The following is a 27,093-nucleotide window of genomic DNA, read 5'->3' as shown; positions in this document are numbered from 1 at the left end:
ATATGCAAATTAACTGCCAAGAAAGATGGCGGTTAATTTGCATACGTAGGCGCCAAGCAACGGAGTGAAGCAGGCTGGCCCCGGGAAGGAGCAGCGAGCGAAGGCCGGTGTGGCGAGTGAAGAGCAAAGAGGGGGGCCTTCGGCGAGCCAGGGGCTTAGCTAAGGCTTAGAGCATACTCCCTGGTGGCCCCACAGCAGGGCATCCTGGCAGCCTCGTGACAGGCGGGCAGCGGGGAGAGCCAAGTGGGGCAGGGGCTGCAGGGAGCCATGGAGGGGCAGGACGGCCGGAGCCAAGTTCCCGGGGGTCTGAGGAGAGTGCCTGACAGGAGCCCAGACTGCAAAGAAGGAAGAGGAAGCGGCCACGGGGAGCTCTTCCAATCCCCCTGCATGGACAACCTACCCCAGCCCCCGCACCCCCAGGGGGACGGGGAGGCTGACCAGACAGGGAGAAGACCCAGCCTTGGGGGTAGCTGCAGCCCGTATCTCTGACTCCCAATCTCTTCCCGTCATCCCCACCAGGGGTGCCCACAACAATAGTACGCCTGCGACAACCCGTCAGCGCCCAGAGGCACCCGAAGCCCGTTGCCTGCCGCTGCTGGGCCCCCTCAGCTGGGGCCAGGCACGCCTCTCCTCCCTACAACTCCAGACCCGGGTGACGGCAGGCCTAAGTGGCCCCTCAGGGTTAGACTCATCCCCCCCAACACCCCCTCCGCGACAGCAGTGGCGCTGTCTTCGCAGCAGAAGTGCACTGAACCTTGGGGGGTGGGGGGGGGAGGCTAAACCCGCCCTCCTAGCCCGCCTGGCCCCACCCTGGCCCGCCCGGCCCCTGCCCTGCTCCAGGAGATTGGAGCCCTGCCCTGAGCACATACAGCTGCGAAAAGGCCATGTACAATTTAAAGAGTGGTGCCAAGTGGGGAGATTTGACAGTTACTCCCCCTTCAGCCTTGCCACCCCTCTAGCACTCCCCCCTCCCCCTAGCCAGTGCCTCCAGGGATGACCACCATTACAGGGCTGCTGGCCAGAGCCTGCCCCTCCGAGGCCTGTGGAACCCTCTGCAAAGCTTCCATAGCTACAGTCCCAGGAAACAATCATGCCCTCCTCCCCTAATCAGCACCTGCTACCTGCAAGGGTACCTGTGGGCTTAAAAATAACAATCCCTTCCCGTTTAGACATCACTTACTTGATGAAACATTTCTAGGTTTATTAGCTCAGAACCTCATGACAACCCAGTGAGGTAGGCGGAGATTACAATTCCCATGGTATATGCGTATGCAGAAATGAAGCTCAGAGAGGAAAAGTGTCAAGCACAGTGGTTCCCAAGGTGCAGCACACGCCCCATGGGGGGGTGGGGTGGGGGCAGGGGGCAATTTGATTTTAAATGGGGACAATTCCAGAATGAATTAACAGTGAATTTTTTGCATTTCTTATGGTTCGAAGGGGCCTCATCTACAGTGTATCCTATATAATAAAAGGCTAATATGTAAATGACTGGAATGACCGGTCATTATGCTGTGCGCTGACCACCAGGGGGCAGACACTCAACGCAAGAGCTGCCCTCTTATGGTCAGTGTGCTCCCACAGGGGGAGAGCCGCTCAGCCAGAAGCCAGGCTCACAGCTGGCAAGCACAGTAGCAGTGGTGGGAGCCTCTCCCGCCTCCATGGCAATGCTAGGGATGTCCGACTGACGGCTTAGGCCCACTAAGCTGTTAGTTGGACATCCCCCCAGGGCTCCCAGACTGTGAGAGGGCACAGGCCACACTGAAGGACACTCTGCCCCCCCGTGCACAAATTTCGTGCACTGGGCCTCTAGTGTGTGTATGTATGTATATGTATGTATGTGTGTGGATATATATATACTAGAGGCCCGGTGAACAAAAATTTGTGCACTCGGGGGATAGGGGGGTCCCTCAGGCCGGCCTGTGCCCTCTCACAGTCTGGGACCCCTGGGGAGATAACTCCCTGCTGGCTTAGGCCTGCTCCCGGGTGGCAGAGGGCAGGCCCAATCCCTAGGTGCAGCCCCTGGTCAGGCTCAGAGCAGGGCCGATTGGGGAGTTGGGGCGCCGCCCCATCATGCACAGAGCAGGGCAGATTGGGAGGTTGTGATGCCACCCTCAGTCACGCTCAGGGTAGGGCCAATTGGGGGGTTGGGGCACCGTCCCCTGTCACACTCAAGGCAGGGTCGATGGGGAGGTTGCGGCGCCACCCCGTCACGCACAGAGCAGGGCCCATCAGGGGGTTGGGGTGCCGCCACTCTCACACTCAGGGCAGGGCCGATGGGGAGGGTATGGCTCTACCCCGTCACACACAGAGCAGGGCCCGTGGGGTGGGGGGGAGGGGGGTGTGGGGAGCTCCCCCCTATCAGGCACAGAGCAGGGCTGCTCAGGGGGTTGGGGCCCTGCCCCCTGTTATACACAGAGCAGGGCTGCTCAGGGGGTTGGGGCCCCATCCCGTCACACACAGAGCCACAGGGCGATCAGGGGGTTTGGGTGCTGCCTCCTGTCACACTGATCCCAGTGCCGGGAGGCATATTACCCTTTTACTATATAGGGTAGAGGCCTGGTGCACGGGTGGGGCCGGCTGGTTTGCCCTGAAGGGTGTCCTGGATCAGGGTGGGGGTCCCCACTGGGGTGCCTGGCCAGTCTGGGTGAGGGGCTAAGGGCTGTTTTCAGGCTGGGGGTGACTGAAGTTCCCAACCGCTCCTTTTTTTCTTTTTTTTTTTATTCTGGGCCAGCTTTACCTTGAGGCTTGGCTCCAGCTCTTAGGCCTCCCTCCGGTGCTGAAAGTAGGTTTCTGGCCTTTGCTTACAATGTTGCGAATCTGCTGGCTGAAGTTCGGCGGTATTTGTTACAGTGTTTCTTAAACTGCCTGCTCCGAGGCCTGCAGCCGCAGGCGGGGAACGTTGGTTTCCTCCAACGATCCTCCGATCCTCCGATCCTCCGTCACTGAGGCAAGCAAGCCTCATGTTAGTTTCAAACTGCCTGGCTGCCGGCCACCATCTTGGCTGACAGTTAATTTGCATATCTCACTGATTAGCCAATGAAAAGGGTAGCGGTCGTACGCCAATTACCATGTTTCTCTTTTATTAGTGTAGATATATATGTATATGTATAGATATATAGATATATATAGATAGATCTAATCTAAAAAAATACAAACATGCAAATTGATCGTACCTTCACTACACCTTAAGCCACACCCACCAGCCAATCAGAGTGCAAATTAACCCAACCAAGATGGCGGCTGGCAGTCACAGAGCTGGAACAAGCAGGCTTGGTTACTCCAGTGATGGAGGAAGCCAAGCTTCCCGCCTGCCGCAGCCGGCTCTGAGCTCCACTGAAGGCAACAAAGTTTCAATTATAGAAGATAAATAAACCCCAGATACCTGCTTTCAGCCAGCTGTGGCTACGGAGCTGGAGCGAGCAGGAGGCTTGGTTGCTCCAGTGATGGAGGAAGCCAAGCTTTCTGCCTGCCACGGCTGGCTCTGAGCGCCACTGAAGGCAACAAAATTTCAATTGTAGAAGGTAAATAAATCCCAGAATAAAAAAAGAAAAGAAAAAAAGGGGAGGCTGGCAGCTTCCGCCGCCAGGGGGCTTGGCCAGCCTAAAAATGGCCCTCAGTTCCTCACCCACACTGGCCAGGCACCCCAGCGGGACCCCCACTCTGATCCAGGACACCCTTCAGGGCAAACGAGCCAGCCTCCACCCATGCACCAGGCCTCTATCCTATATAATAAAAGGGTAATATGCAAACTGACCCTAACAGCAGAAAGACTGGGAATGACTGGTTACTATGATACACACTGACCACTGGGGGCAGACATTCAATGCAGGAGCTGCCCCCTGGTGGTCAGTGCACTCCCACAGGGGGAGCTCTGCTCAGCCATAAGCCAGGCTGACGGCTACCAGTACAGCAGTGGTGGTGGGAGCCTCTCCCGCCTCCTCAGCAGCACTAGAGATGTCCAACTGCAGCTTAGGCCTGCTCCCTGCTGGCAAGTGGACATCCCCTGAGGGCTCCTGGGCTGCTAGAGGGATGTCTGATTGCCAGCTTAGGCCCAATCCCCCGGGAAGTGGGCCTAAGCCAGCAGGTGGTCATTCCCTGAGGGGTCCCAGACTGTGAGAGGGCACAGGCCAGGCTGAGGGATAACCCCCACCCCCCGAGTGCACAAATTTTTGTGCGCCAGGCCTCTAGTCCTATCTAATAATAGACAAACATGGTAATTGACTGTACCTTTGCTACACCTCCCATTGGCTAAGCAGCGTGATACGCAAATTAACTGCCAACAAAGATGGTGGCTAATTTGCATACTGCAGGCAGGGTGGGACAGCGCCATCCCGCCTTCCCTGCCGCCATCTGGGCCTGCTATTTGCGACCCGGGGCTCAGGTGTCCCGTGTGCAAACCGACCCAGGGTGGCCGGGTGGGGCAGGGAAGGCTTGAAGGCGGCTCCGGCTGGAGCGAAGTCCTTGGTCCCAGGTGCTGGAGGAAAACTAGTGCTGGCAGCCAGGGGAAGGGAAGGCCTATTGCACAAATCTTTTCGTGCAACAGGCCTCTAGTATAGATATAAAAGGCTAAGTATCCATCCGACCAGTAGCTATGACATGCACTGTCCACCAGGGGGCAGACACTCAATGCAGGAGCTGCTGTGACGCGCACTGGCCATTTACAAATAAATGGCACTGTGAACCTGGCGCCAACAAGTAACACTTGGCTTCCCCTAGGTGGAAACCCAGGCACTGCCACCACCCTGGAGTGACACCCCAACAAATTGCAACCAATGCTGCCAAGACCCCATGGTGCAAAATGCAGCCCACAGACTAACCCAGCCTGGAAACGGTCACTGTGGGCACTGGGTAATGACGTCACGTAGCAACGCCTGCCTTCTTCTTCCTAGCGACAGGCCATTTAAAAATAAACGGCACCACAGACCTGGTGCCACCAAACCAACACTTGGCTTCCCCCAAGTGGGACACAGGCCCCGCCACCACCCTGAGTGAGACCCCACCAAATTGCAGCCAATGCTGCCAAGACCCCATGGCGCAAAATGCAGCCCATGGCCCACCCTAGCCCAGAAATGGTGGCTGTGGGTGCCAGGTAATGACGTGATGTAGTAACGCCCGGCTTCCTCACCCTAGCAACTAGCATCCTTGGAGTTTTTTCAGCCCAGGAACCTAACTTGCTTTATAGCCAGGTGCAAACATTTTACAGTTTAACCAAATGTCTGTGAAGTGTTTTCCCATGCCTCATCTCATTTGATCCTCACAGAATTCCTGGAGTAGGTAGATAGGAGACTCGGTAGAATCCTATTTTCTTTTCATTAGCAAGACGCAAATAGTGATATTAAAATATTTCTTCTAATTAATTTCCTTTTTCAATGTGCACGAATCCATCACCGGGATACTGGTTTAATATAATTAACAAATTACAAAAATGTTTACTTTCTAAACATAAATTCAGATATACTACAATTGAAAAATAGAAAAGTAAATTAAGTTTACCTAAGTTAAATAGACATAAATAGTGAAAAAAAGCAAGTAAAATTAATAGCTATGAATGTAGCAATAAATTCAACCAAAATACTGATATAAAGTCTCTTCTTAAACACTATTCATAACATTTGATTCAAATGAAGAGTACTGAAAAATTCCCTTGTGTTAAAGAGAAACATGAAGAATATTTAACTTATGCTTTAAAATTCACATCAGAACTAACAACAAATAAATTTCTGAATATGTAGCAAGAATAGAATCTAAGTTATACAACATAAATCTTAAATTCATAATTGACTGAAATGAGATGGGTGGGTGGGCCAACATACAACATTTTAAAGAGTAAGACTGAAGCTATTTCATAAATAATTCTGCAAGGTATTAGTTTTATATGTGACAAATGACAGTCATTTTTACACATCAGCTACTTTCTAATTTTTATACATTATTTCTTTTATATTCATTGAATTTTTTTTTAAATTTAGAACTTATACCATATATCTTAGTGCACTTTATTTTTTAATTTTTAAAGATATATGTTTTATTGATTTCAGGTAGTAAAGAAGAGGGAGAGATAGAAACATCAATGATGAGAATCACTGATCGGCTGCCTCCTGCATGCCCCCTATTGGGGATCAAGCCCACAACCCAAACATGTACTCTTGACTGAAATCGAACCTGCATGCTGATGCTCCATCCACTGAACCAAACCAGTTAAGGCTATCTGTGCACTTTAAATGTAGTAATAAAATTATATTAAATTCACTGATATTTTCTCTTGTGTTACTTTAGAGAAAGAGTTCTCTGGCTGTATCATGCCTTTTCTCTTTTTACTAATCACATTTTCAATTTATTAATCTTTAGGATTGTTATATCAAGCAAGTTTGATTTTTAAAATCTACATAATCACAAATAAGACTAAATTAAACAAGAAGAGAGTGGGAAGCAACAAAGGGAGAAAAATCTTAGAAAAGACAATAATGGAGGTTAAGAATAATATTCTAATTTAGGAATCAAAGAAAACTACGCAATAAAAGTGAAAAACAGGAAGTAAAACTTTAAGACCAAATAAAACCATGTATCAGTTCAGTTTCTTTACTAAATTAATAATTAGCTAATAATGTGCTATTTTTTTGGTGGAGTCAGAAATTATCTCCTCCATCCCATGTCCACCAGGAGATAAATACATAATGTCTATAAACTGAGATTCACAGTTTCTGGATTTATTTTTCCACCACTTAAACTGTGGATCATTGCTATCATATGAGAGTGTTTGTTCAACTCCTCTTGCTGAAGTTTTACTTGTGACTCTTTCTCTTCCAAACGACCTTCTAATTGGGACTTCTGAACCTCTAGTGAGGAAGCCTAAGAAATTCGGAGGTGGGAAGGAGAGAAAGAAAAACAATTTTGCATTTTTCTCTTCACAGATATTTTAAGATATTCTTATTTTTCATTTGTAAAACAACCATTTCAATTGACACATTATATATATGTACATATTTTAGTCAACTAAATTATATGGTTATTTTAAGGTAAGTAATCATTAAACAATACAAAATAAGTTGGGAAGACACATTCAATTTGTCTTTTTAAGTCAATGCTAGCAACTGAAAGTTTGCAGAAAATAGTACATATAACTATTTAGAATTACTATTAAAATAACCACATTAAAGCAGAACCAGGAAATCTGTAAATGTAGCATGGGATCTTACGCTTAAGTCTCTTATGTCACTTATGCTCTTAGTTGTTCAAACAGTCTTTTAATGCTGGTTTGTTCTCATCTTCCTAGTCATAGATGGACCAGAAAGCACTGTTCATAGCTACCACACTAAGCAATCATAATGGAGAAACAGCAATGGACTTAAATTCAGAATATATGTTTACTATTAGCTATGTGACTGTCCTTGAGTCTATAACTTAACCCAAGACACAGTTTCATTCATAGGTTGAAAGTAATTATTAACTTATATATTAATGTTTGTGAAAGTGAGGAGGATTAAGACAAATGTTTCAAAGAGTCTTTTGCAAATTATAATGTTCTAAACAAATGTGAACTACTGCTATTATTACCATCTCTATAAGCAGAAAGAGGCGGCTATGTTCCTATACACAGCTACCGTATGTGATGTAAAGGACTGGGAACCCTTTTCTGTATTCCTTGCTTGCTTAACAGCAGTAAGTGCTGGCAAACAGTATATATTTAACAAATGTGTGATTATTTTAGGAAATACACGTTTTCACATTGTGAGAGAGTTCTCATAATAAACAACTGTCAAGCCATTTTAAGATACTACTATATTCAAAACAAAACTATACTCAAGAAACAGAATATTAATTTATCTAAATTCACTTTTCACAAATTAAGACTTTTTCATTTTAGTGCAAAGGAAAACTTAACAGATTCTTACCTTAATGCTCAATTCTTTTCTTATATGTTCTGATCTGCTTACTTCTTTTCTAAGGATATCAATGGTTTCTTCCTTATCTTCCCTTTCTTTTTGTAAGACTTTAATTTTTTCTTCTTGTACTTTTGTCTTTTGTTGGAAGTCTTAAAACAAACAAAGAGTCAGCTATACTGACTTACCTTGAAAAGCTTTCATAGCTATTATGTCATAAGAACAACAAAAAAAGGCAACTAGAAAGACAAAGAAATACCTTGCTGGAAATAAAGTTTTACAGTATTTGACAAATAGAAAATACCAAGTAACTCTTCCTCTGTATCAGTATTATACAGAAAAATACCAAATCTCCATGTCTTTACCTCTTCCTCTGTTCTAAAGATAATATAATATAGTAATGAGGGAAGGACAATCCTCAGAGCTTAAGGGTTAGAAGAGAAAAGGTGAGAGAAAACTATGAAAAATTATATAGGTAGATGATGTTTGTGCTCTAAGACAAGTGAGTTAGTATAAAACTGTTTTTGTGGATCACTTCAGAGATATCATTAAGAAACTAGTAACTAAAAGTTACCAAGCACTGCCACCTGCTGTTATTTCCTGTAATTTCCAGTTTTAAAAATCAATTTAACTAAATTGCAAGAAATATTATGGAAATAAAAGGAGAGCTGTTTAGGATGTGATTTAAGATTTTGAAAAATGAGGGATGTAGAAACTAATGAAAAACCAAAATAAAAACCCCTCATGTTTTGATTATCTTCCAACAAAAAATGTTAACATACATACAATTTGTTACATAAAAAGCTACTTACTTGCTAGTTTACATTCTCTGTCTACTAGTTGGTTCTGTACTTCTTTTCTCTGTTCTTCTATTTCTATTAATTGGGCAACAGTTCTGAAGTTATAAAAAAAAAAATAGAAGAAATCATCAATGAACCACTATCATTTCTTTTTCTCAAGTAGTTTAAGAGAAAATTCCTAACAGCAATTACCCTTAAATTCTGCCATACATGTTTTATATCTAAAATAAGTTAAGATTCTATTAATTTATCTACAAAAAACAATGTTGTGTATGTTTTTGAAAATTACAAAGTAGAAGAACTAAAGATTTTTACTTTTCATTTTGTTGCTTGAGTGACTCATTCAGCTTTTTCACTGTCTCAATTTGTTTCTTCAGAGAATCACATGTGATCTGCAACTCTTTATTCTTCTTTTCAGTAGTTTCATTCCTGAAAAGAAAATGAGATGAGTGATATTTTTATGGAAGAAAACATATAATAAAGAAAAGAAACTCAGTTGTTTATATTTTCTTCTAACCAAATTCTATACACTACAGGTGAGAGGAGGCATGTTATGAATAAGCAGGACATAAACAGAGTTGGATTAACTCTAGTAAAAGACAGTAAAGATGTGCTTTGGCTGACCGAGGTGGTAAAAATTATTGTGAAATGGAAATGTGTGGGGCATTAACCTCATATTTATAAATATAGAGCTTTATTTTATAGATGTTACTGCATTACATAAAATCCTATAAGATTCATACAGCTATCTTTATAGTTATATCCAGAAAGTGAAACAACTTCTGTAAAAGTCTATCACTGTTAGCCTGTTGGGCATATTACATGTTTAATTAAAAATGCCAAATTAATGAATAAAGTAATTGAAGATTCTAAATTTCTCTTGTCTCTTTAAAGCTCTGCATCTATGCCCTAACCCAGTGATGGCGAACCTTTTGAGCTCGGCGTGTCAGCATTTTGAAAAACCCTAACTTAACTCTAGTGCCGTGTCACATATAGAAATTTTTTGATATTTGCAACCATAGTAAAACAAAGACTTATATTTTTGATATTTATTTTATATATTTAAATGCCATTTAACAAAGAAAAATCAACCAAAAAAATGAGTTCGCGTGTCACCTCTGACACGTGCGTCATAGGTTCGCCATCATTGCCCTAACCGGTTTGGCTCAGTGGATAGAGTGTCGGCCTGCAGACTGAAAGGTCCCAGGTTCGATTCTGGTCAAGGGCATGTACCTTGGTTACGGGCACATCCCCAATGGGAGGTGTATAGGAGGCAGCTGATCAATGTTTCTCTCTCATTGATGTTTCTAACTCTCTGTCCCTCTCCCTTTCTCTCTGTAGAAAATCAATATATTAAAAAAAAAGAAATTCAGAGATGTTTAAAAAAAATAAATAAATAAAACTCTGCATCTAATAGTCCTGCTTATTTTACCTGCAAGGTAAACACAGAGAGAAGTGATACTTTGACACCTTAACTATCTTAAGTATGAAAAGCTGACATAAGTGGAACCATTTTTAATAGAGCTAGGGCAGCCATTCCAGAGGAATTGCCTGGCATGTCTTGATCCTCAAACCTTTGAAATATTTGAAATGGGAAAAATAATGTTAGGATTGGGTCAAACGAGCACTGTATTTCAAAAAACTGTGTGCAAAGCTAATAAGAAAGGAGACATTCTGACTACCAAACTATAAAGATACTAGGGGTCCGGTGCACGAAATTCGTGCACTGGGTGGGGAGGGAGGAGAGTGTCCCTCAGCCCAGCCTGCCCCCTCTCACATACTGGGAGCCCTCAGGCGTTGATCCCCATCACCCTCCGATCGCCTGATCGGCCCCTTGCCCAGGCCTGACGCCTCCGCCAGAGGTGTCAGGCTTGGACAGGGGACCCCCATCTCCCCCGGATCACTGGCTCTGGCCCCCGCCCAGGCCTGAGGCCTCTGGCCCAGGAATCATGCCTGGGCAGGGGACCCCCATCTCCCTCTGATCGCTTGCTCCACCCCCTGCCCAAGCCTGACGCCTCTGACCCAGGCTTCAGGCCTGGGCAAGGGGACCATCATATCCCCCCAATCCCCGGCTCCGCCCCCCACCCAGGCCTGATGCCTCGGCCAGAGGAGTTGACCCTCATCACCCTCCGATCACCAATCACCGGATCGGCCCCTTGACCAGGCCTGAGGCCTCCGGCAGAGGTGTCAGGCTGGGCAGGGGACCCCCAGCTCCCCACGGTTGCAGGCTCCGCCCCTGCCCAGGCCTAACGCCTCTGGCCTAGGCGTCCGGCCCAGGCAGCGGGGACCTGCAGTGGCAGTGGGGGGCGCCGCGATCGTGGGCTCCGCTTTAGGCCCAGGCAAGGGACCCCTAGCTCCTGGGACTGCCAGCTTCGACCGTGCCCAGCTCCCATCGCTGGCTCCACCCCTACTTCCTGCTATCACTGGCCAGGGCGGCAAAGGCGCCTGATTCTCTGATCATGGCTGGGGGGCAGGGCAAAGGCGGCCCCAGGGCCGCCTTTGCCCTGCCCCCCAGCTCTTAGCTCCCCCCTGGGTTTCAGATCACTGTCAGTGGCAGGGGGCTTCTTCCTGCTTTCCCTTTCGCCTCCCTGCATTGTGCCTACATATGCAAATTAGCCGCCATCTTGTTGGCAGTTAACTGCCAATCTTAGTTGGCAGTTAATTTGCATATAGCCCTGATTAGCCAATGAAAAAGGTATCGCCGTACGCCAATTACCATTTTTCTCTTTTATTAGTGTAGATTCTTTAGAAGTAGCACCACCATGTATAGCTAAACAATAATTTAGCTTATTTGCACCTATAGAAATTCCTTCCTTCTGTTTATGTAATTATTTTCCTTCTCTTTCTTGTAAAGACCCCTTTCCTTCACTCCCTAATTCAAACACTATTTTGGTTTCTGTCTGAATCAGTGATCTCAAATAAATACTGGTCTTTTCTTTCAGGCTAACTTAAACATAAAATGTCCTTTTCACTTTATTAAGTACTAAGATAAACAAACTGACTGACACACTCACCAAATTTGGCCAGCAGAAGTGTTTTATCTGCCCTACAAAGAATTTATAAAAATCTAAATTTTAATTCCCTAATATTACATATGAGTTTTCCTCAGCCAGATTTATTTACTTATTACTCACCTGGACCCTGAAGGCAGGTGTTTTACCTCTTGGCTCCTCAATCACTATTTGGAATACCAGCAAGTCCTAGAAATCACTATTTCTCATGGATCAATTGCTTACTTTCTCTTATACCTGACTTAACACTAATAGTTCACTTTATCAGTGCCTAAATCAGACTTTGGAAAAAGCTGTCATTGGGGGAAATTATTTTGTTTAGAAGTCACCTTGTCATCACACATTTTCCAGATGTTACACATTCCCACCCTTCATTTTTATTGATGGGCCTTGCCAAAGTTAACCATTTTCTTTATCTCTTTACTAGAGGCCCGATGCAAGAAATTCATGCAAGAGTAGGCCTTCCTTCCCCAGGCTGCTGGCAGGCACCGGGCTTTCCTTTGGCTGCCAGCAGGCACCCGGGACCCAGGCTTCCCTCACAGCACCGGCTACGTCCGGAAGGTCATCCAGAAGGATGTCCAATCTAATTAGCATATTATGCTTTTATTATAGACTAGTGGCCTGGTGCATGAAATTCATGCATTGGTGGGGGGGAGGGAGGTGTCCCTCAGCCCGGCCTGCACCCTCTCCAATCTGGGATCCCTCGCAATCCGGGACCGCTGGCTCCTAATCACTCACCAGCCTGCCTGCCTGATTGCCCCTAACCACTCTGCCTGCCAGCCTGATTGCCCTCAACTGCCCCCGCCCCACCGGCCTGCTTACCCCCAACTGATCCCCCTGCCGGCCTGCTCGCCCCCCAACTTGGACCCCCGCTGGCCTGCTCACCCCCAACTGCCCTCCCCTCCTGGCCTGATCGCACCTAACTGCCTCTGTCTTGGCCCCGCCACCATGGCTTTGTCCAGAAGGTCTCCCAATCTAATTAGCATATTACCCTTTCATTAGTATAGATTAGCAGCACAGAACACTAGAAAATTTTCAAATTTTAACCAATCTTGAAATATATAGTAAAACAAGGAACAAGTTAATCAGTGTTTTTATTTGTATTGTTTAGTAGAAAATACATAGTGCTCTTGGTCTTCCTTATAATTCAAAAGATTTAAGACTGGCCTAATAGACAAAAAAGCTTTACAAGGGAAGGAGGGAAAAACAATTAATCTTATAGTTTGTTAGTGGGTGTATAAATTGGTATAGTCTTCTTGGAGGGACACTTGGTAATATATCAAAAATTTAAAAACACATACCCTTTAACCCAGCAACTCACCTTTAAGAATGTATTATACAGATATAGTGACATATAAGTAAACTGTATTCAATGGCATCAAGCATAAATACTGAGTAAGAATTTACAGATAAGTTAAACATGAACACCCAGATTTCCATTCTATTAGGCTGAATGACACGAAAGTGTTAATATTCAACCACTTTTGCACTGTACAAATGACCAATTTATATGGTTAAAAATAATATAAATTGTGACAACTTAGGTCATTCAACAATTACTTAGAGTGTCTAACTATGTACCAAGCTCTATTCTAGGCCCTAGGGATCTCTCAGTGAACAAAATAGACAAAACTTGTCCTTGCAGTGCTAACATCCCAAATGACTGATGAACAAATGAAAAGAAGTAGAGTCAACTGGAAAGAAATAAAGAGACCCGTATTGTTTCCAACTTTAAAACCGAGTATGATTAAGCAATATTTCATTTCACTAAGTTTCTTGCTAACTACTTACCTCATGGTATTATTAGAATACTAAAGGCCTGGTGCATGAATTCGTGCATGGGTGGTGTCGCTTAGGATGGCCTGTGAGGATCAGGCCAAAACCTGCAGCCCAACGCTGCCTGCAGCTCCTACCTGCCACTCCTGCTCATCCTGGCCCCACTGCACCTGCCCTGGGCTCACGCCCAATCAGTCCCAATCGGGAGAGGCTCACGCTGTCACAGCAGCACTCTCCATCAGTGAGCCCTGCGTTTGGCGCCCTCCTGAGGGAAGTGGCCTGCAGGGTCGGGCCGAAACCGGCTCTCTGACATCCCCCAAGGGGTCCCGGATTGTGAGAGGGCACAGGCCAGGCCGAGGGACCCCACCGGTGCACAATCAGAGCCAGCGAGGGACCGCAGGAGAGCTCCAGGGCATGTCCGGCCCATATCGCTCGGTCCCGATCGGCGGGACCCCAGCAGCAAGCTAACCTACCGGTTGGAGCGTCTGCTCCCAGTTGGTCAGTGCACATCATAGCAACTGGCCGACTGTCTGCCCCCTGGTGGTCAATGCACATCATAATGAGTGGTTGAGTGGCCTTAGCATATCATTAGCATATCATGCTTTGATTGGTTGAACAGTTGACCAGTCACCAGATGACCGGACATTTAGCATATTAGGCTTTTATTATATAGGATATAAATGTTTATAAACAGATTTTAGGACCACAGGAAAGAAGTGCTATGTGTTCATTATAGATTCTAATCTTTAACAGAAACATTTATAAATTTACCTCTGAAGAAGTTCCATGTAGGATTTTGTGAGTATTTCATGTTCTTCAGCCACAGACTGTAACTTCCTATTATGTTGAAAGAGATGCTCTATGTCACTCTGGGCTCTTTCTGATTCAGCCTGCTGTGACTTCAGCAATGCACCAAGCTCTTCATTTTTTCTTTCAACTTCCCTCAACATACCAGCAAGTGTCCGTGCCTTCAAGAAAATGGAATAGAGACTTTTCCACTATCATTATTTAAACATGCTGTTTTTACAATTTAAAAGATTTACCAAATATCTAATAGGCTAGCATCTATTGGATTATATACAGATTAGTCATATATACTTTTTATTTAATTACTTCTAACAAATCTGACACAACCATAGTTTTTTATTTAATAGATAATTCTGACAAAATAATCTCGGTATGACCAGATTCATGAAAATGAACACAATTATAATTATACTAGAGTCCTGGTACAAGACATTTGTGCACTTGGGGGGGGGGGGGGGCACAATAAATTCAAGTCATGTGTGACAGACAAGGAAGCCCTCAGCCTGGCCTGTGCCCTTTCACAGTCTGAGAGCCCTCAGGGGTGTACGACTGAATCTTAGACCCACTACCCGTGGGGAGTGCGCCTAAGCCGCAGTCGGACATCCTTAGCGCTGCCACGGGGGTGGGCCGCTGCGCTCGCCAGCCATCAGCCTGGCTTGTGGCTGAGCGACACTTCCTCTGTGGGAGCACACTGACCACCAGGGGGCAGCTCCTGCAGTGAGTGTCTGCCCCCTGGTAGTCAGTGCACATCATAGTGACCAGTCGTTCTGCTGTTCAATCAATTTGCATGTTACCCTTTTATTATATAGGATGAAGGCAGCTCTACATATAGTACTCAATGAAAAGGGTATAGTTCCTCGGCTAGTTGACAACACTAAATCACAAAGTTTGCACAGCTCAGTTTTTGCAATTCGGGCAAGAATTGAGAAAATGATCTTAACCATGTTACAGATGCTTAAGCAAACATTTAAAAATTAAGTTAGCATAATCAGCGGCACAACATAGGTTCATTGTGAAAGTAATTGTGACAAAAAAAATTAAAGAAAAAAGAACATCAAAGAAGCAGAAAAGTAACTAGAATAATAAATATACTTTCCCCCTTCTTTGGTCCAAAAAAATACTACTTATTTTGAAGTGACAAATAAAAACCTAATCCATTCTCTGCTTTCAGGACAGAGTCTGTAAAGCAGTAATACTTAATTACTTAGTGTTATTTTTACAAAAAACCTTTTCAGTAAAATAAGAAAAACACTAAATTTTCCAATAAATTCAAGTCACGTGAAACAAACAGGATATAAGAATGTGCTATGAGAAGAGAGAAAAAAATGATTTTAATATCACTAATTTTCTTTATTGGAATTTATAAAAAACTCAATATACCATCATCAGTCAAGAAAAATAAATCCATGATAAGTAATAAAAAATATGCTTATATTTATTTATATTTTTTAGAATACCTTTACTTGAAAAAGATTTAAAAGGTATGGTACTTGACACTGATTTTAATGCCTCTTTCAAAAATCAAAGACTTTATTATAATTCATTACAAGTGATATTACATTATCTAAATTTCATTTCTATCTACTGAGATTTTCATATTATTGCACTATATTCTCACCCATAATGTATTCATTATTTACATATACACTGAGTGGCCAGATTATTATGACTGGCTAGATTATTATGACCACCCCATCAGTATTTCATTGACACTTCCAAAAATAATGAATATTGAAAACCTCCTAAGCAAATACTCTCAAGGTTTTATTGTTATTATTTGCATAATTAATTCACTTCATTGTATTGATGGGGTGGTCATAATCATCTGGCCGGTCATAAAAATCTGGCCAATGTACATAAACAACACAATGCCAAACTTCCTCAGTACCTACTAAGTGCCAAGTACTGTGGTAGGGCCCATTAGATACAGAAACAGTCTCTGACATCAAGGGTAGCGATGAGGTCATATAATTTTCACGTAGTGTGAGATGTATAGAGGAAGGATCACTAAACATGTGTAGGAAGAAGACCAAAGTAGCTTCCTGGGAAACGGAGATATTTAAACTAAAATCTGAAGGATTACTAAGAGTTAGAGAGGAAATGGTGTTCTAGACATGGAAGAGCAAGTGCAAGGTCAGGGAAACCTAAGACTGTCAAGCTCCAGAAACAGCAAAGTAATTTAATATGGCTGACTGCAGAGAATGCACAGAAATGCAAGGTGTGCAGTGAGAAGTGGTTAGAATCCTAACATGACAAACTAAGGGATTTAAATGCTCTCTGAGCCAAAGGTAATCCACTAAAGCAAGCATGTCAAACTCGCGGCCCACAATGAATATTTTTGCAAACCAGCCAATATGATAGTATGTAAGAAACATCTTAAAAAAATTTTCATAACGTGATTTTTACACTATCCTGTTATACATAATTATTAATAATGAACAACAACATTCGCTAAAGACTGATTACTATAATAGTGTTGCATTCATTTCCCTTATGTGCTTTATGTGCAGGTGCACCATTTTTCTCCACTAATACTAGCCACAAATATTTCAGCAGCTGATTGCAACATCATTAGTATTATACTGACTTGTTTGGTGTGTGCAACAGGAAATACTTTGCTTTCAGAGAACAAGAAAAATAGGCTTATTTGCGTTACACTTACTAATTTGTACAGTTATTCAGTGTCTAGTAAGTTAATGTTCAAGAAAAATGTAATTTTTATTAAAATGTTCTCTTATTTTGCCCTAACTGGTTTGGCTCAGTGGATAGAGCATCAGCCTGCGGACTGAAGGGTCCCAGGTTCGATTCCGGTCAAGGGCATATACCTTGGTTGTGGGCACATCCCCAGTAGGGGGTGTGCAGGAGGCAGCTGATTGAGGTTTCTCTCTCTTTGATGTTTCTCATTCTCTATCCCTCTTCCTTCCACTCTGTAAAATGTTCTCTTATTTTATGTTAACGATTACTCATTTATTTCAGCCCTTTGTATTCAGCATGTCTCTATTGAAATAAACCTACGTTTCTATGAAAATTGAAGCTTTTTGTTTTGCGGCCCACATAAACTTAAACCTTGTTTATTTGTCCTGTGTTAGCCTTTGAGTTTGACATGCTTGCACTATAGTATGTTCAGCACAGGAGTGATGGAATCAGATTATACCCTGAGGGATCACTGTGGGGGAAGAATGGATGGTAGAATCAAATATAAAAGGAAGATGAATTCTGCTGTAAGTAGTAGATGGCTGAAAAGAGAGCAGTAGACTGAAGGTAAGAAGCCTAATTAGACACTCTGTTGTGATTCATATGAAACATGAAAAGGTTCGTGGCAAATAGTGGGAAGAACACAGACAAAAGACAGAAAAGAGTAATATTTAAGCATTATCAACTGGAAGTAGTAAATGACTAATTCCAGAAGGTAAATTGTGATTTCCATTTTTCTTGTTTGCAAAACTGTAAGAATACTGGAGGAATGAATATATAAGAAATTCATTTTTAGAGAGAGAGAAATATCTATGTCAGAGAGAAACATCGACCAATTGCCTCTCATAGCACGTTGACCAGGAATGTGCCCTAACTGGGAATCAAACCTACAAACTTTTGGTATACAGGACAATGCTCTGACTGAGCCTCCTGGCCAGAACAAAAGAACACATTTTAAAAAGGGAGAGTGATGACTTGAGTGTTGGTTATGCTGAGTTTGCAGTATTTGATACATATTTAAATGGAGCTAATACAAGGAGACATTTAGTACATAAGAAAAAGGACACTAGCCCTGAAAGGTTTGGCTCAGTGGATAGAGCGTCAGCCTGCGGACTGAAGGGTCCCATGTTCGATTCCGGTCAAAGGCATGTACCTTGGTTGCGGGCACATCCCCAGTGGGGGGTGTGCAGTAGGCAGCTGATTGAGGTTTCTCTCTCATCGATGCTTCTAACTCTCTATCCTTTCCTTTCCTCTCTGTAAAAAAATCAATAAAATATTTAAAAAAAAAAACAGAAAAGAAAAAGGACACTACATATACATTTGGGGCATAGGCATTCTGGTATATGTTGAAACCATGGAACACCTAAAAAGGGGAAAAGGAAAATATCAAACAATAGAATTGCTGGGTCATATGGTTGTTCTATTTTCAAGTTTTTGAAGAATTTCCATATTGTATGTTTGTTTATCCTCGCCCAAAGATATGTTTTTTAGTGATTTTAGAGAGAGAGAAAAGAAGAGAGAGAGACATTGATTCAGTGTCCCAATCGGGGATTGAACCCGCAACGTAGGTATGTGCCCTGACTGGCAATCAAACCCAAAACCTTTAGGAGTATGGATGATACTCTAACCAAATGAGCCACACCGGCCAGAGCTCCAAACTGTTTTTGAATAATGGCTGCACCAATTTACACTTCCGCCAACAGTACATGAGTGCTCCCTTTCTTCCACGTTCTTGATAACACTTGTCATTTGTTGACTTTTTGATGTATCTCATTCTGGTTTTGATTTGTGTTACTTTGCATGGTGACAGATGGTTACTAGACTTAGTGTAGTGATCACATCATAAGGTTTATAAATATTGAATCACTGTATTGTGTACCTGAAACTAAAATAACATTGTATGCCAACTATACCTAAATTAAAAAAGGAGGGCAAAGGGCTTAGAAAACTCAACATTTAGGGTCTCACAAAGGATATAGAAAAAACAAAATAAACAAAACAGAAGCAAATTCAAAAATACAGAGAACTGATGGTTGCCATATGGGAGGGGAGTTGAAGGAATTAATTAGAAATTGGCGGCTATAAAAATAGTCACAGGTGTATAAAGTACAGAATAGGTAATATCCTATATAATAAAAGGCTAATATACAAAATGATGGGTCACTATAATGCACACTGACCACCAGGGGGCAGATGTTCAGTGCAGGAGCTGCCCCCTGGTGGTCAGTCAGTGTTTCAGAAGCTGGGCTCATGGCTGGTGAGCGGAGCGGTGGTGGCAGGAGCCTCTCCCACCTCCATGACAGTCAGACATCCCCTGAGGGCTCCTGAACTGCGAGAGGGTGCAGGTTGGGCTGAGGGACCACCGAGTTCACAAATTTCATGCACCGGGCCTCTAGTAGTTAATAATATCATAACTACGTATGGTATTAGATAGGTACTAGACTCATCAGGTTACCCATCTTGTAGGGTATATAAATGTCTAATTACTATGTTGTACGTTTGAAACTAATATAATATTGTATGTCAACTGTAATTAAAAAGTAATAATAAAAAAAGAAATATCCAGCCTAGGCCTATATGGCTCAGTGGTTAGAGTGTTGGTCCTCACACTGAAGGGTTGCAGGTTCTATTCCCAGTTGAGGGTATGTACCTGAGTTGCAGGTTTGATCCTGGCCCCCGGTTGGCCACATGTGCAGGAGGCAACCAATCAAGATGTCTCTCACACATTGATGTTTTCTTTCTCTCTCTCTTTCATTTCCTCTCTCTCTCCCTGTCCCTCTCTCCCATTCTCTCTAAAGAGCAATGGCAAAATAACCTTGGGTGAAGATTTTTTAAAAGTACATCCATTAATTAGAAAGAAAATCAGAAGATACTGGTGTAATCAAAATTAAAGGTAAAAGGGTTTCAAGACGGAATAGTTATGTGAAATGCTAAGGACAATTTATTTCATTCAGAACAACAAAGATATAACTAATATTTTGTACATGTTTTATTTCATTTACTTTTCTACTCATCTGATGAGTCTTTATATTATACACACCTCTGTCTCAGCTTGAGTTCTTTGACAGCGATATTGAGCAATCAGTCTATCAGCCTGTGCAAGGGCTAGGGCTTTTGCTTCCAAGAGATCTTGTAGCCTGCTGTCTTTGGACTATAAAAAAAAATGGCATTCATCTTCATCATTTACTGGAATACATCCATTAAAGCTTAATTGTTACACGTAGTTAAAATAAGATTGTACTCACAGCTAATGTAGACAGTTTCATCTCATATACATCTATTATGTCAGATAGTCTCACATCATTAATCTGATCCTTTACCTAAATTTTAATACAATTGAATCAAAAATCAGAAAATTTTAACATCTGACAAAATAAAAAAAAATGCCTACTAAAAAACGGAATCATTAAAACTTCATAAGTAACAAGTAAAAAGAAAAAAAAAGAATGTTATATCAGGCAATTCACAAAACATTTCACTAACCTGGCTATTGTCTAAGAATATCTGGGTAAAATTTAGAATGCTTGTGGGAATTTAAAACATATTTCTTAATCTGAGGATGTGGGAAGGGTGGGCTGGCTGGGAAACAGTAGGGATATATGACAGCTGTGTTAAAATATAGGATTCTTATGGCTGATTTTTTCTTATTTCCCAAATTTCCAGAATATTGGTACTTTTTATATTAAACAGTTTCATCAATCAAATCTGCATCTAAAGTTGTTATAATGGGGGCTGCTATTCATTGATATGTAGCAAGCAGAATCCCATTTATAATGCTGTTCATCACTCACCACCACTCCAGACTGAAGTTTCTCTATTAAGTCCTCAATGTTCAATCCAGGAATTTTATCTTTCAAAACTGGAGGAGTTGAACATTTTACTGATGTTGGAAAACTGTGATTTAATGATTGCAAAGGCATTCTTCTGGGCATATGTTCCGTTTCCTGTTGTCTATAGGCATTGTTTGCTGCTATACTTTCTCCAAGTCTGAATGAGAACCAAAAAGAGTAAGAAATAATTACATAAAAATAGAGCAAAAGACAGAGTTAGTACAGAATTGGGGAATCTTTTAGAATAGGTCTTTTTGGGAATATGTCTTCAAATATTTTTGAAATAATCTTGGAATCTATGATGAAGTGGGATTTTGGTAAATATCTAAATTTGCTAGAGGAAACTCTTTCCTACTTACAACCCTTCATAAAACTACTCTACGTCTGGTTTGGAGGCAATAGAACTAGTTGGTGAGTGTGAATTTATTTGTAAAAATTAAGTACAACATTATTGATAGTGGTGAGAACATCATTACCATTGGTATGGTAACATCACCTGGCCTTTACCTATGGTCTTCATCCTTTCCCTTTCTCCCTTAGTATATGTTCTCACAAACTTGACTTACATTCCACCCCTTCTATTTATCCTGTCTTATTCCTGTCTCAGAGCCTTTATAAGCTGCTGCTTTATGTAGAACACTTGTCCCACCAGATCTGCATAGTGTTGGTTCCTCCTTATCATCAGGTCTCATTTTAAATTCTCTTCCTCATAGAGGTCCCTCTACTCATAATGATCTGCACATTATAAAACTTTCTTGTCTCCCAACTAGAATGTAAACATCATGACAGAAGGCCCCCTGTCTAATTCACCGCAATGTCCAAAATGCCTAGGAGAGAACCTGCCACATAGCTGGCCCTTACTGGATGTCTGTTAAATATTTAAATAAAATTAACACACACCAAAAAGACCTACCTACACACCCACCCACCCATCCATCTATCATATAATTTCACCTTATTAAACTGTCTAAGGCAGTGATGGCGAACCTAAGACACGCATGTCAGAGGTGACACGTGAACTCATTTTTTTGGTTGATTTTTCTTTGTTAAATGGCATTTAAATATATAAAATAAATATCAAAAATATAAATCTTTGTTTTACTATGGTTGCAAATATAAAAAAATTTCTATATGTGACACGGCACCAGAGTTAAGTTAGGGTTTTTCAAAATGCTGACACGCCGAGCTCAAAAGGTTCGCCATCACTGGTCTAAGGCAATGTAAACAAAGGTATAAATAAATATAAATTGACACCTGAAAGTTTCCAAAGAGAAAATTATACAACACAAGTAAGACAAGGACAGCCAAGACAGTGAAATGGTGGGAAGGCGAGATATACAGATACAGAAGATGAACTCCCATTTGCAGTGATGCTGAAACTTTCCATTCTGAAGTGTGGGGGTTTTGCTTCATATCAGATTACCACAGCTGAAGTAAGCAGGCTACCACCATTTCTATCTTGTGACTTGAGAAGCTCCCTATTTGTCCATTTGTTTCTTAAAAAATATTTATTATAAAATGAAGGGAGCCTGGCCAGTGTAGTTTAAAGGTTGAGAGGTCAGGTCAGAAGCCCGAGTTGCGAACTCTATTCCCACTAGGGGGCATGCAGGAGGAAGATTGATAACTCTCTCATCACTGATGTATCTCTCTCTCCCTCTCCCTGAAATAAAAAAAAAAATTATATATATATGTGTGTATATATATATATATATATATATATATATATATATATACACACACACACACACACACATATATTTTTTAAAGTTAAGGGACTTCTGCCATGGCCAGTTGCTGAATGGTTAGAGTGTTGGCTCATGGACTGAAGGATTGCAGGTTCAATACCTGGCCCTGGTCAGGGCAAGAGCGGAAAGTAACCAATAGATGTATCTCTAATACATCAATATTTCTCTCTCTCTCTCTCTCTCTCTCTCTCTCTCTCTCTCTCTCTCTCCTCCTTCTCCTCCTTCTCCTCCTCCTCCTCCTCCTCCTCCTCCTCCTCCTTCCCCATCCCTTCCACTCTTTCTAAAAATCAATGGAAAAAATATCTTCATTCCTTGGGTGAGGATTAAAAAAAATAAGGGAATTTTGAGTAAGTAATCTCTAGGTCTTGTTTTCCATAGCTCTTCATCTCTGAATATATGACTATTTAAATTACTTCTGAAAACTGAGTTTGCTAAGTCAGTTACTAGAAATAGCAGAGGTTAGCAAACTTTTTCTTAAAGGACAAGGCAGTGTATTTCAGGCTTGAGGGTCTATCCAGCAGTGGGAAACATCTGGCCTACAGGCCATATAAGGTCCCCAAAGGCATTAGGGGTGAGCTAATTAAGTGTAGCAGGCTAATTTTATGTTGATAATTTTGTATGTCCCTCGAATGATGTTATAAAAATCAAATGGCCCTTGGGAGAAAAAAGGTTCCTCACTCCTGGTCTATATAGTCTTTGTTAGAATTTCATAACCCTGATGTCATATCATGAATATAGACAGACAATACAGACAGTATGAAAATGAGTGGATATGGCCCTATTCCAGTAACACTTTATTTACAAAAACAGGCTCCTGTCTGCTGGTTAGTTTGCTGACATCTCGCATGCATAAATATCTAACCTACTTACCACTGCTTCAGTTTATTCAAACTTCTTTTGCAAATACATTTATACAAAGCACTTCAACTTTTTAAAGTATAACCCTACTAGACATTTTGTTTGTTTTTCAAACCTAATTGCAAATATTCTCTTAATGTTTGAAATTAATGAGTATAGTGGATAATTCTGCCTGGCCATTATCGATTCCACTTTCTGATAAAAGCACAGAACTTTTCTTTGGGAATCCTCTCACCCCCTACCTCCAACCTTCCACATTCCCTAACTCCCAACCTCCAGTTCATGTAGTTCTCATATCTAAATCCTTGGCATTTGCCAAGGTGCCCTCCTTGGCAAATGACCCGGATTTGGTCAATGACAGTGATGCTTAGACTTACTTAAACAGTTGAGAAGGAAAAGCTTTTTGAAGGGAGGAACTAAACTGGTAGGATGTAAGCTTAGTCCGAGTCTACTACATTAAAAAGAAGTGGTGAGAGACAGGAGCTGCATAACATATTTAACCATCTGGATCTAGCTTTTCCCTGAGTATACATATACCTGGTCTTTTCAGTTGGAATCAAATTTTAATTACTTGAAAAATTACTGTTACAATGAAGTCTTCAGTTCACTAATTTTCTAACCTGGCTGTATTGAGGCCTATTAAGGAAACAGCAGGATATTCCAGCACTATAAGAGATATACTGCAAATGATGACAACTCACACTAAAGCAGGAAAATCTGGCAGTGGAGCAGCTTCCAATAATATTCCCAATCCAGACTGGACTTGTTCTCTATTATCTGATGTTAAAGCAAAAGCCAAGGGAGTTATCAGGCGTGGATCCTAAGCAAATCAGAAACCAGAAAACAAGAGGCAGAAAGAATAAATAATGTCAGGTCTTTTAGAGTAAGGTGAATAAACAGAGTAAATCATAAAATAGTATTAGGCGAAGTCTAAAGTGTTTCTATCTAATGTTTGAATGTATTTATTAGTTTTTACCTTGTTATAATTGTTTTAGCAATCAATACTAACATTAGCTTTAAAAATCTGGCAAAGATTTTGAGTGTTTTTGACTGTGCCTATGAAAATCATGTCTTAAGTATTTTGAGGAATTTAACATCTGACTACAACTGATTAATATTTTAAATTATTTTCTTTTTCTAGCTACCATTTAAAAGAAAAACTGGCTAATCATTTGCAAATTAAATTTAAAAGTTAAAGTAAAATTCAAATGAACTCAATACAATTTTTTAATTTAGTAACTAAAACAATTATAGTCAAAGTATAAGTCCTTCATGTCAGTAAATATTTTATATTAATACTATAAGCCCCAAATCATCTAATATGAAAAAAATCTCCTAAGAACTGACATAAAATCAGTTTGAGAAAAACATTAGACATAAATCCTTTATAACGATCAACATTTTACTAGTACAATGTTGAGTGTCTTATAGGTATTCAAATATAATCTAATGCCACAGAACCATGGATAAGAGCTGGACTTTATCTTTGTAATCCCCATGGTAACCTACCATAATTGCTCTCATGGAGGGGGATCATTATTTGCATTTTGTAGTCAGGAACCTGGAGCTCAGAGAGGCAAAATAACTGGCTCAAGTCTGCAGTGACTAATAAGTAGTGGAGTCAATAACTAAACCCTGTCTCTTAGGCATTATGCTCTTAAAGTGTACAAGTACCCTGTCTCTTAAGCATTATGCTCTTACAGTGTACAAGTGGCCCCTGCCTAAGGTTTCAGTTTTGGCTTCTACCCTGTCTATAGAGACATGAGAACCATCTTTGTTAACTTATTATAGTAACTTAATGCTCACATTGTTGTTAAATATCTATTACAAAGCAGGTTTTGTGGATACCAAGGTAAACATCTAGAGCTCTTATTCAGCTACTATCATTTACATTTGTGAGTTAGCTATTTTCTGCACAGCCTCTCTAATCTTATCATTCATAATCAAGTCCTTTTCTTCCAAATGTCTCCCTACCTCCTTAATATCCTACCTCATCAACTCAAAGTAAAAATAAACCCTCAAACAAATACCACTCCCCTCATCACCATAACGTCAACAAAAATAAATGAAGAAAACTGAAGTAGGACACAAAAAAGAAAAAGGCTTAAGAACTGTCGCTATCATGAATATTCTGTACATTAGAACCAGGAGCACTTACATTCAGTTTCTGCAAAAATGTAACATAACTGTGTAGTAAGAATATTATAGCTACTTAAAACAATTAACAACTTTAAGCTTTATTCTGATGTCAATTCTAAGAAAATAATCTAAAAATTAAGAATTTTAAAACAAAAACATATATTAGGAAGCATTTACATATGAATAACTACAATTATTTGAAGAATATAAACTCACCTGAAGGATTTTGTAGAAGCTTACTTCCATACCAGGAACTAAATGTTTAAGTCTGTTCATTAAATCAAGAGTTTTCAAAATTACATCAGCAGCAAGTTTGCTTAAAAAAAAAAAAAAAAGTCATATTTAAATTAGTTAACTAAAAATTTCCTTAGAGTTTATTTCTGTACATAATTTTAAAGAAAATGAAAACCAACACCATTGTTTTTAAATCTCAAAAGATACAGTATTGTTTCTTTTGAGAAGTAAAATATTACTGAAAAGTAAAAATATCATAGAGACCAACATCCTTTAAACTCAAGACCCAAAGAGAATAAATCAGCATTAATAGTCCTGACGGAATTTATTTTTCTATTCTCAAATACCACCATGCCTCAACTTTCTGCTTCAAATTACTAGCAGCATTGATAACATGACGCATTTAATTCTTAGCTTTGCCACTGGAATGTCAACAATAGAGGGTAACGGTCTAATACCTAAATTTATTGAATGAATTATACTAAACTGTGTCCAAACGGGAATACAAAAAAGTAAAAAGATAATCCTTGTTATTGAAGAATGCAATTCTGACAATTATATTTATGAAAATTGGAACAAATCATAGTGTCTAACACTTAGCTGGTCTTCAATCAATACTTGTCAGATGGGCTTAATTCATGTGGGAGGAGGGGGATAAAGTAATCCCATTACTATGCCACTTTTAACCAGAAATCTTAACATGCTAAGGTAGAAGTTGTCTTTGTTATTAGAAAACTTACAGCAGTGACTAATTTGCTCATGATAAAAACTACACCTGTTTTGTCATGCTTTTGCATTTAAACATATAGAACTAAATGGACATAAAAACAGTTATTGAGGCAATGTCAAAAAGACCTCCAGAAATGTTCAGCAGTATAAAAAACCCTTAGATAATCACAATAAATTAAAGCATGACGAAACAAATATAATAATGAGAAATAAACCAAATGTTAATATCCTTCTTCAGAAGCATGTAATCTATGGATTAAATAGATTTTCTAAAAAATCATTATGAAAATTTTTAATTCTCCACTACACCTTTAGTAAATAGAACATACCCCAACGATATGCTTCCAAAAGGGATGAGAATCACTACATCTTTTTATTTTTATTAAGTATGGCTGTACCATTTCACAATTTGAATTTCATATACTTACCCCAATTCAGAATCAGCGACCTTTGTTCCAAACCCCAGATCAATCTTGCCATATGTAAACTGTTGTTCTATCAGAGTGGTACATTTGACAGTAGTTAGAATTTTTGCAACATTCACTTTTAGAGTGTCGTCTCCACACAGAGGTAAGTTTTGTTAAGGCACA

At 41.0% G+C, this 27,093-nt stretch overlaps 1 protein-coding gene across 1 annotated transcript in view; it reads right to left on the bottom strand.

Moving 5' to 3' along the window:
- Positions 1-5,381: 5,381 nt before the first annotated feature.
- The window catches only part of CIP2A (cellular inhibitor of PP2A), a gene marked incomplete at its 5' end in the record, with an annotated part of 46,190 nt that continues 24,478 nt past the window's right edge, over positions 5,382-27,093 (bottom strand). Inside the window, 11 exons of the mRNA XM_081088083.1 lie at positions 5,382-6,849; positions 7,893-8,032; positions 8,693-8,775; positions 8,996-9,109; positions 14,239-14,435; positions 20,009-20,119; positions 20,214-20,288; positions 20,760-20,955; positions 24,103-24,221; positions 25,757-25,856; positions 26,932-27,073. Coding sequence (XP_080944209.1) covers positions 6,679-6,849; positions 7,893-8,032; positions 8,693-8,775; positions 8,996-9,109; positions 14,239-14,435; positions 20,009-20,119; positions 20,214-20,288; positions 20,760-20,955; positions 24,103-24,221; positions 25,757-25,856; positions 26,932-27,073 — 1,448 coding nt within the window. The 3' untranslated portion in view covers positions 5,382-6,678. The remainder of the gene's footprint in view (positions 6,850-7,892; positions 8,033-8,692; positions 8,776-8,995; positions 9,110-14,238; positions 14,436-20,008; positions 20,120-20,213; positions 20,289-20,759; positions 20,956-24,102; positions 24,222-25,756; positions 25,857-26,931; positions 27,074-27,093) is intronic.

This window comes from Myotis nattereri (assembly GCF_964212035.1).
Source record: "Myotis nattereri genome assembly, chromosome: 3".
Taxonomy (NCBI): domain Eukaryota; kingdom Metazoa; phylum Chordata; class Mammalia; order Chiroptera; family Vespertilionidae; genus Myotis; species Myotis nattereri.
This window is presented reverse-complemented; position numbering and strand designations above follow the sequence as displayed.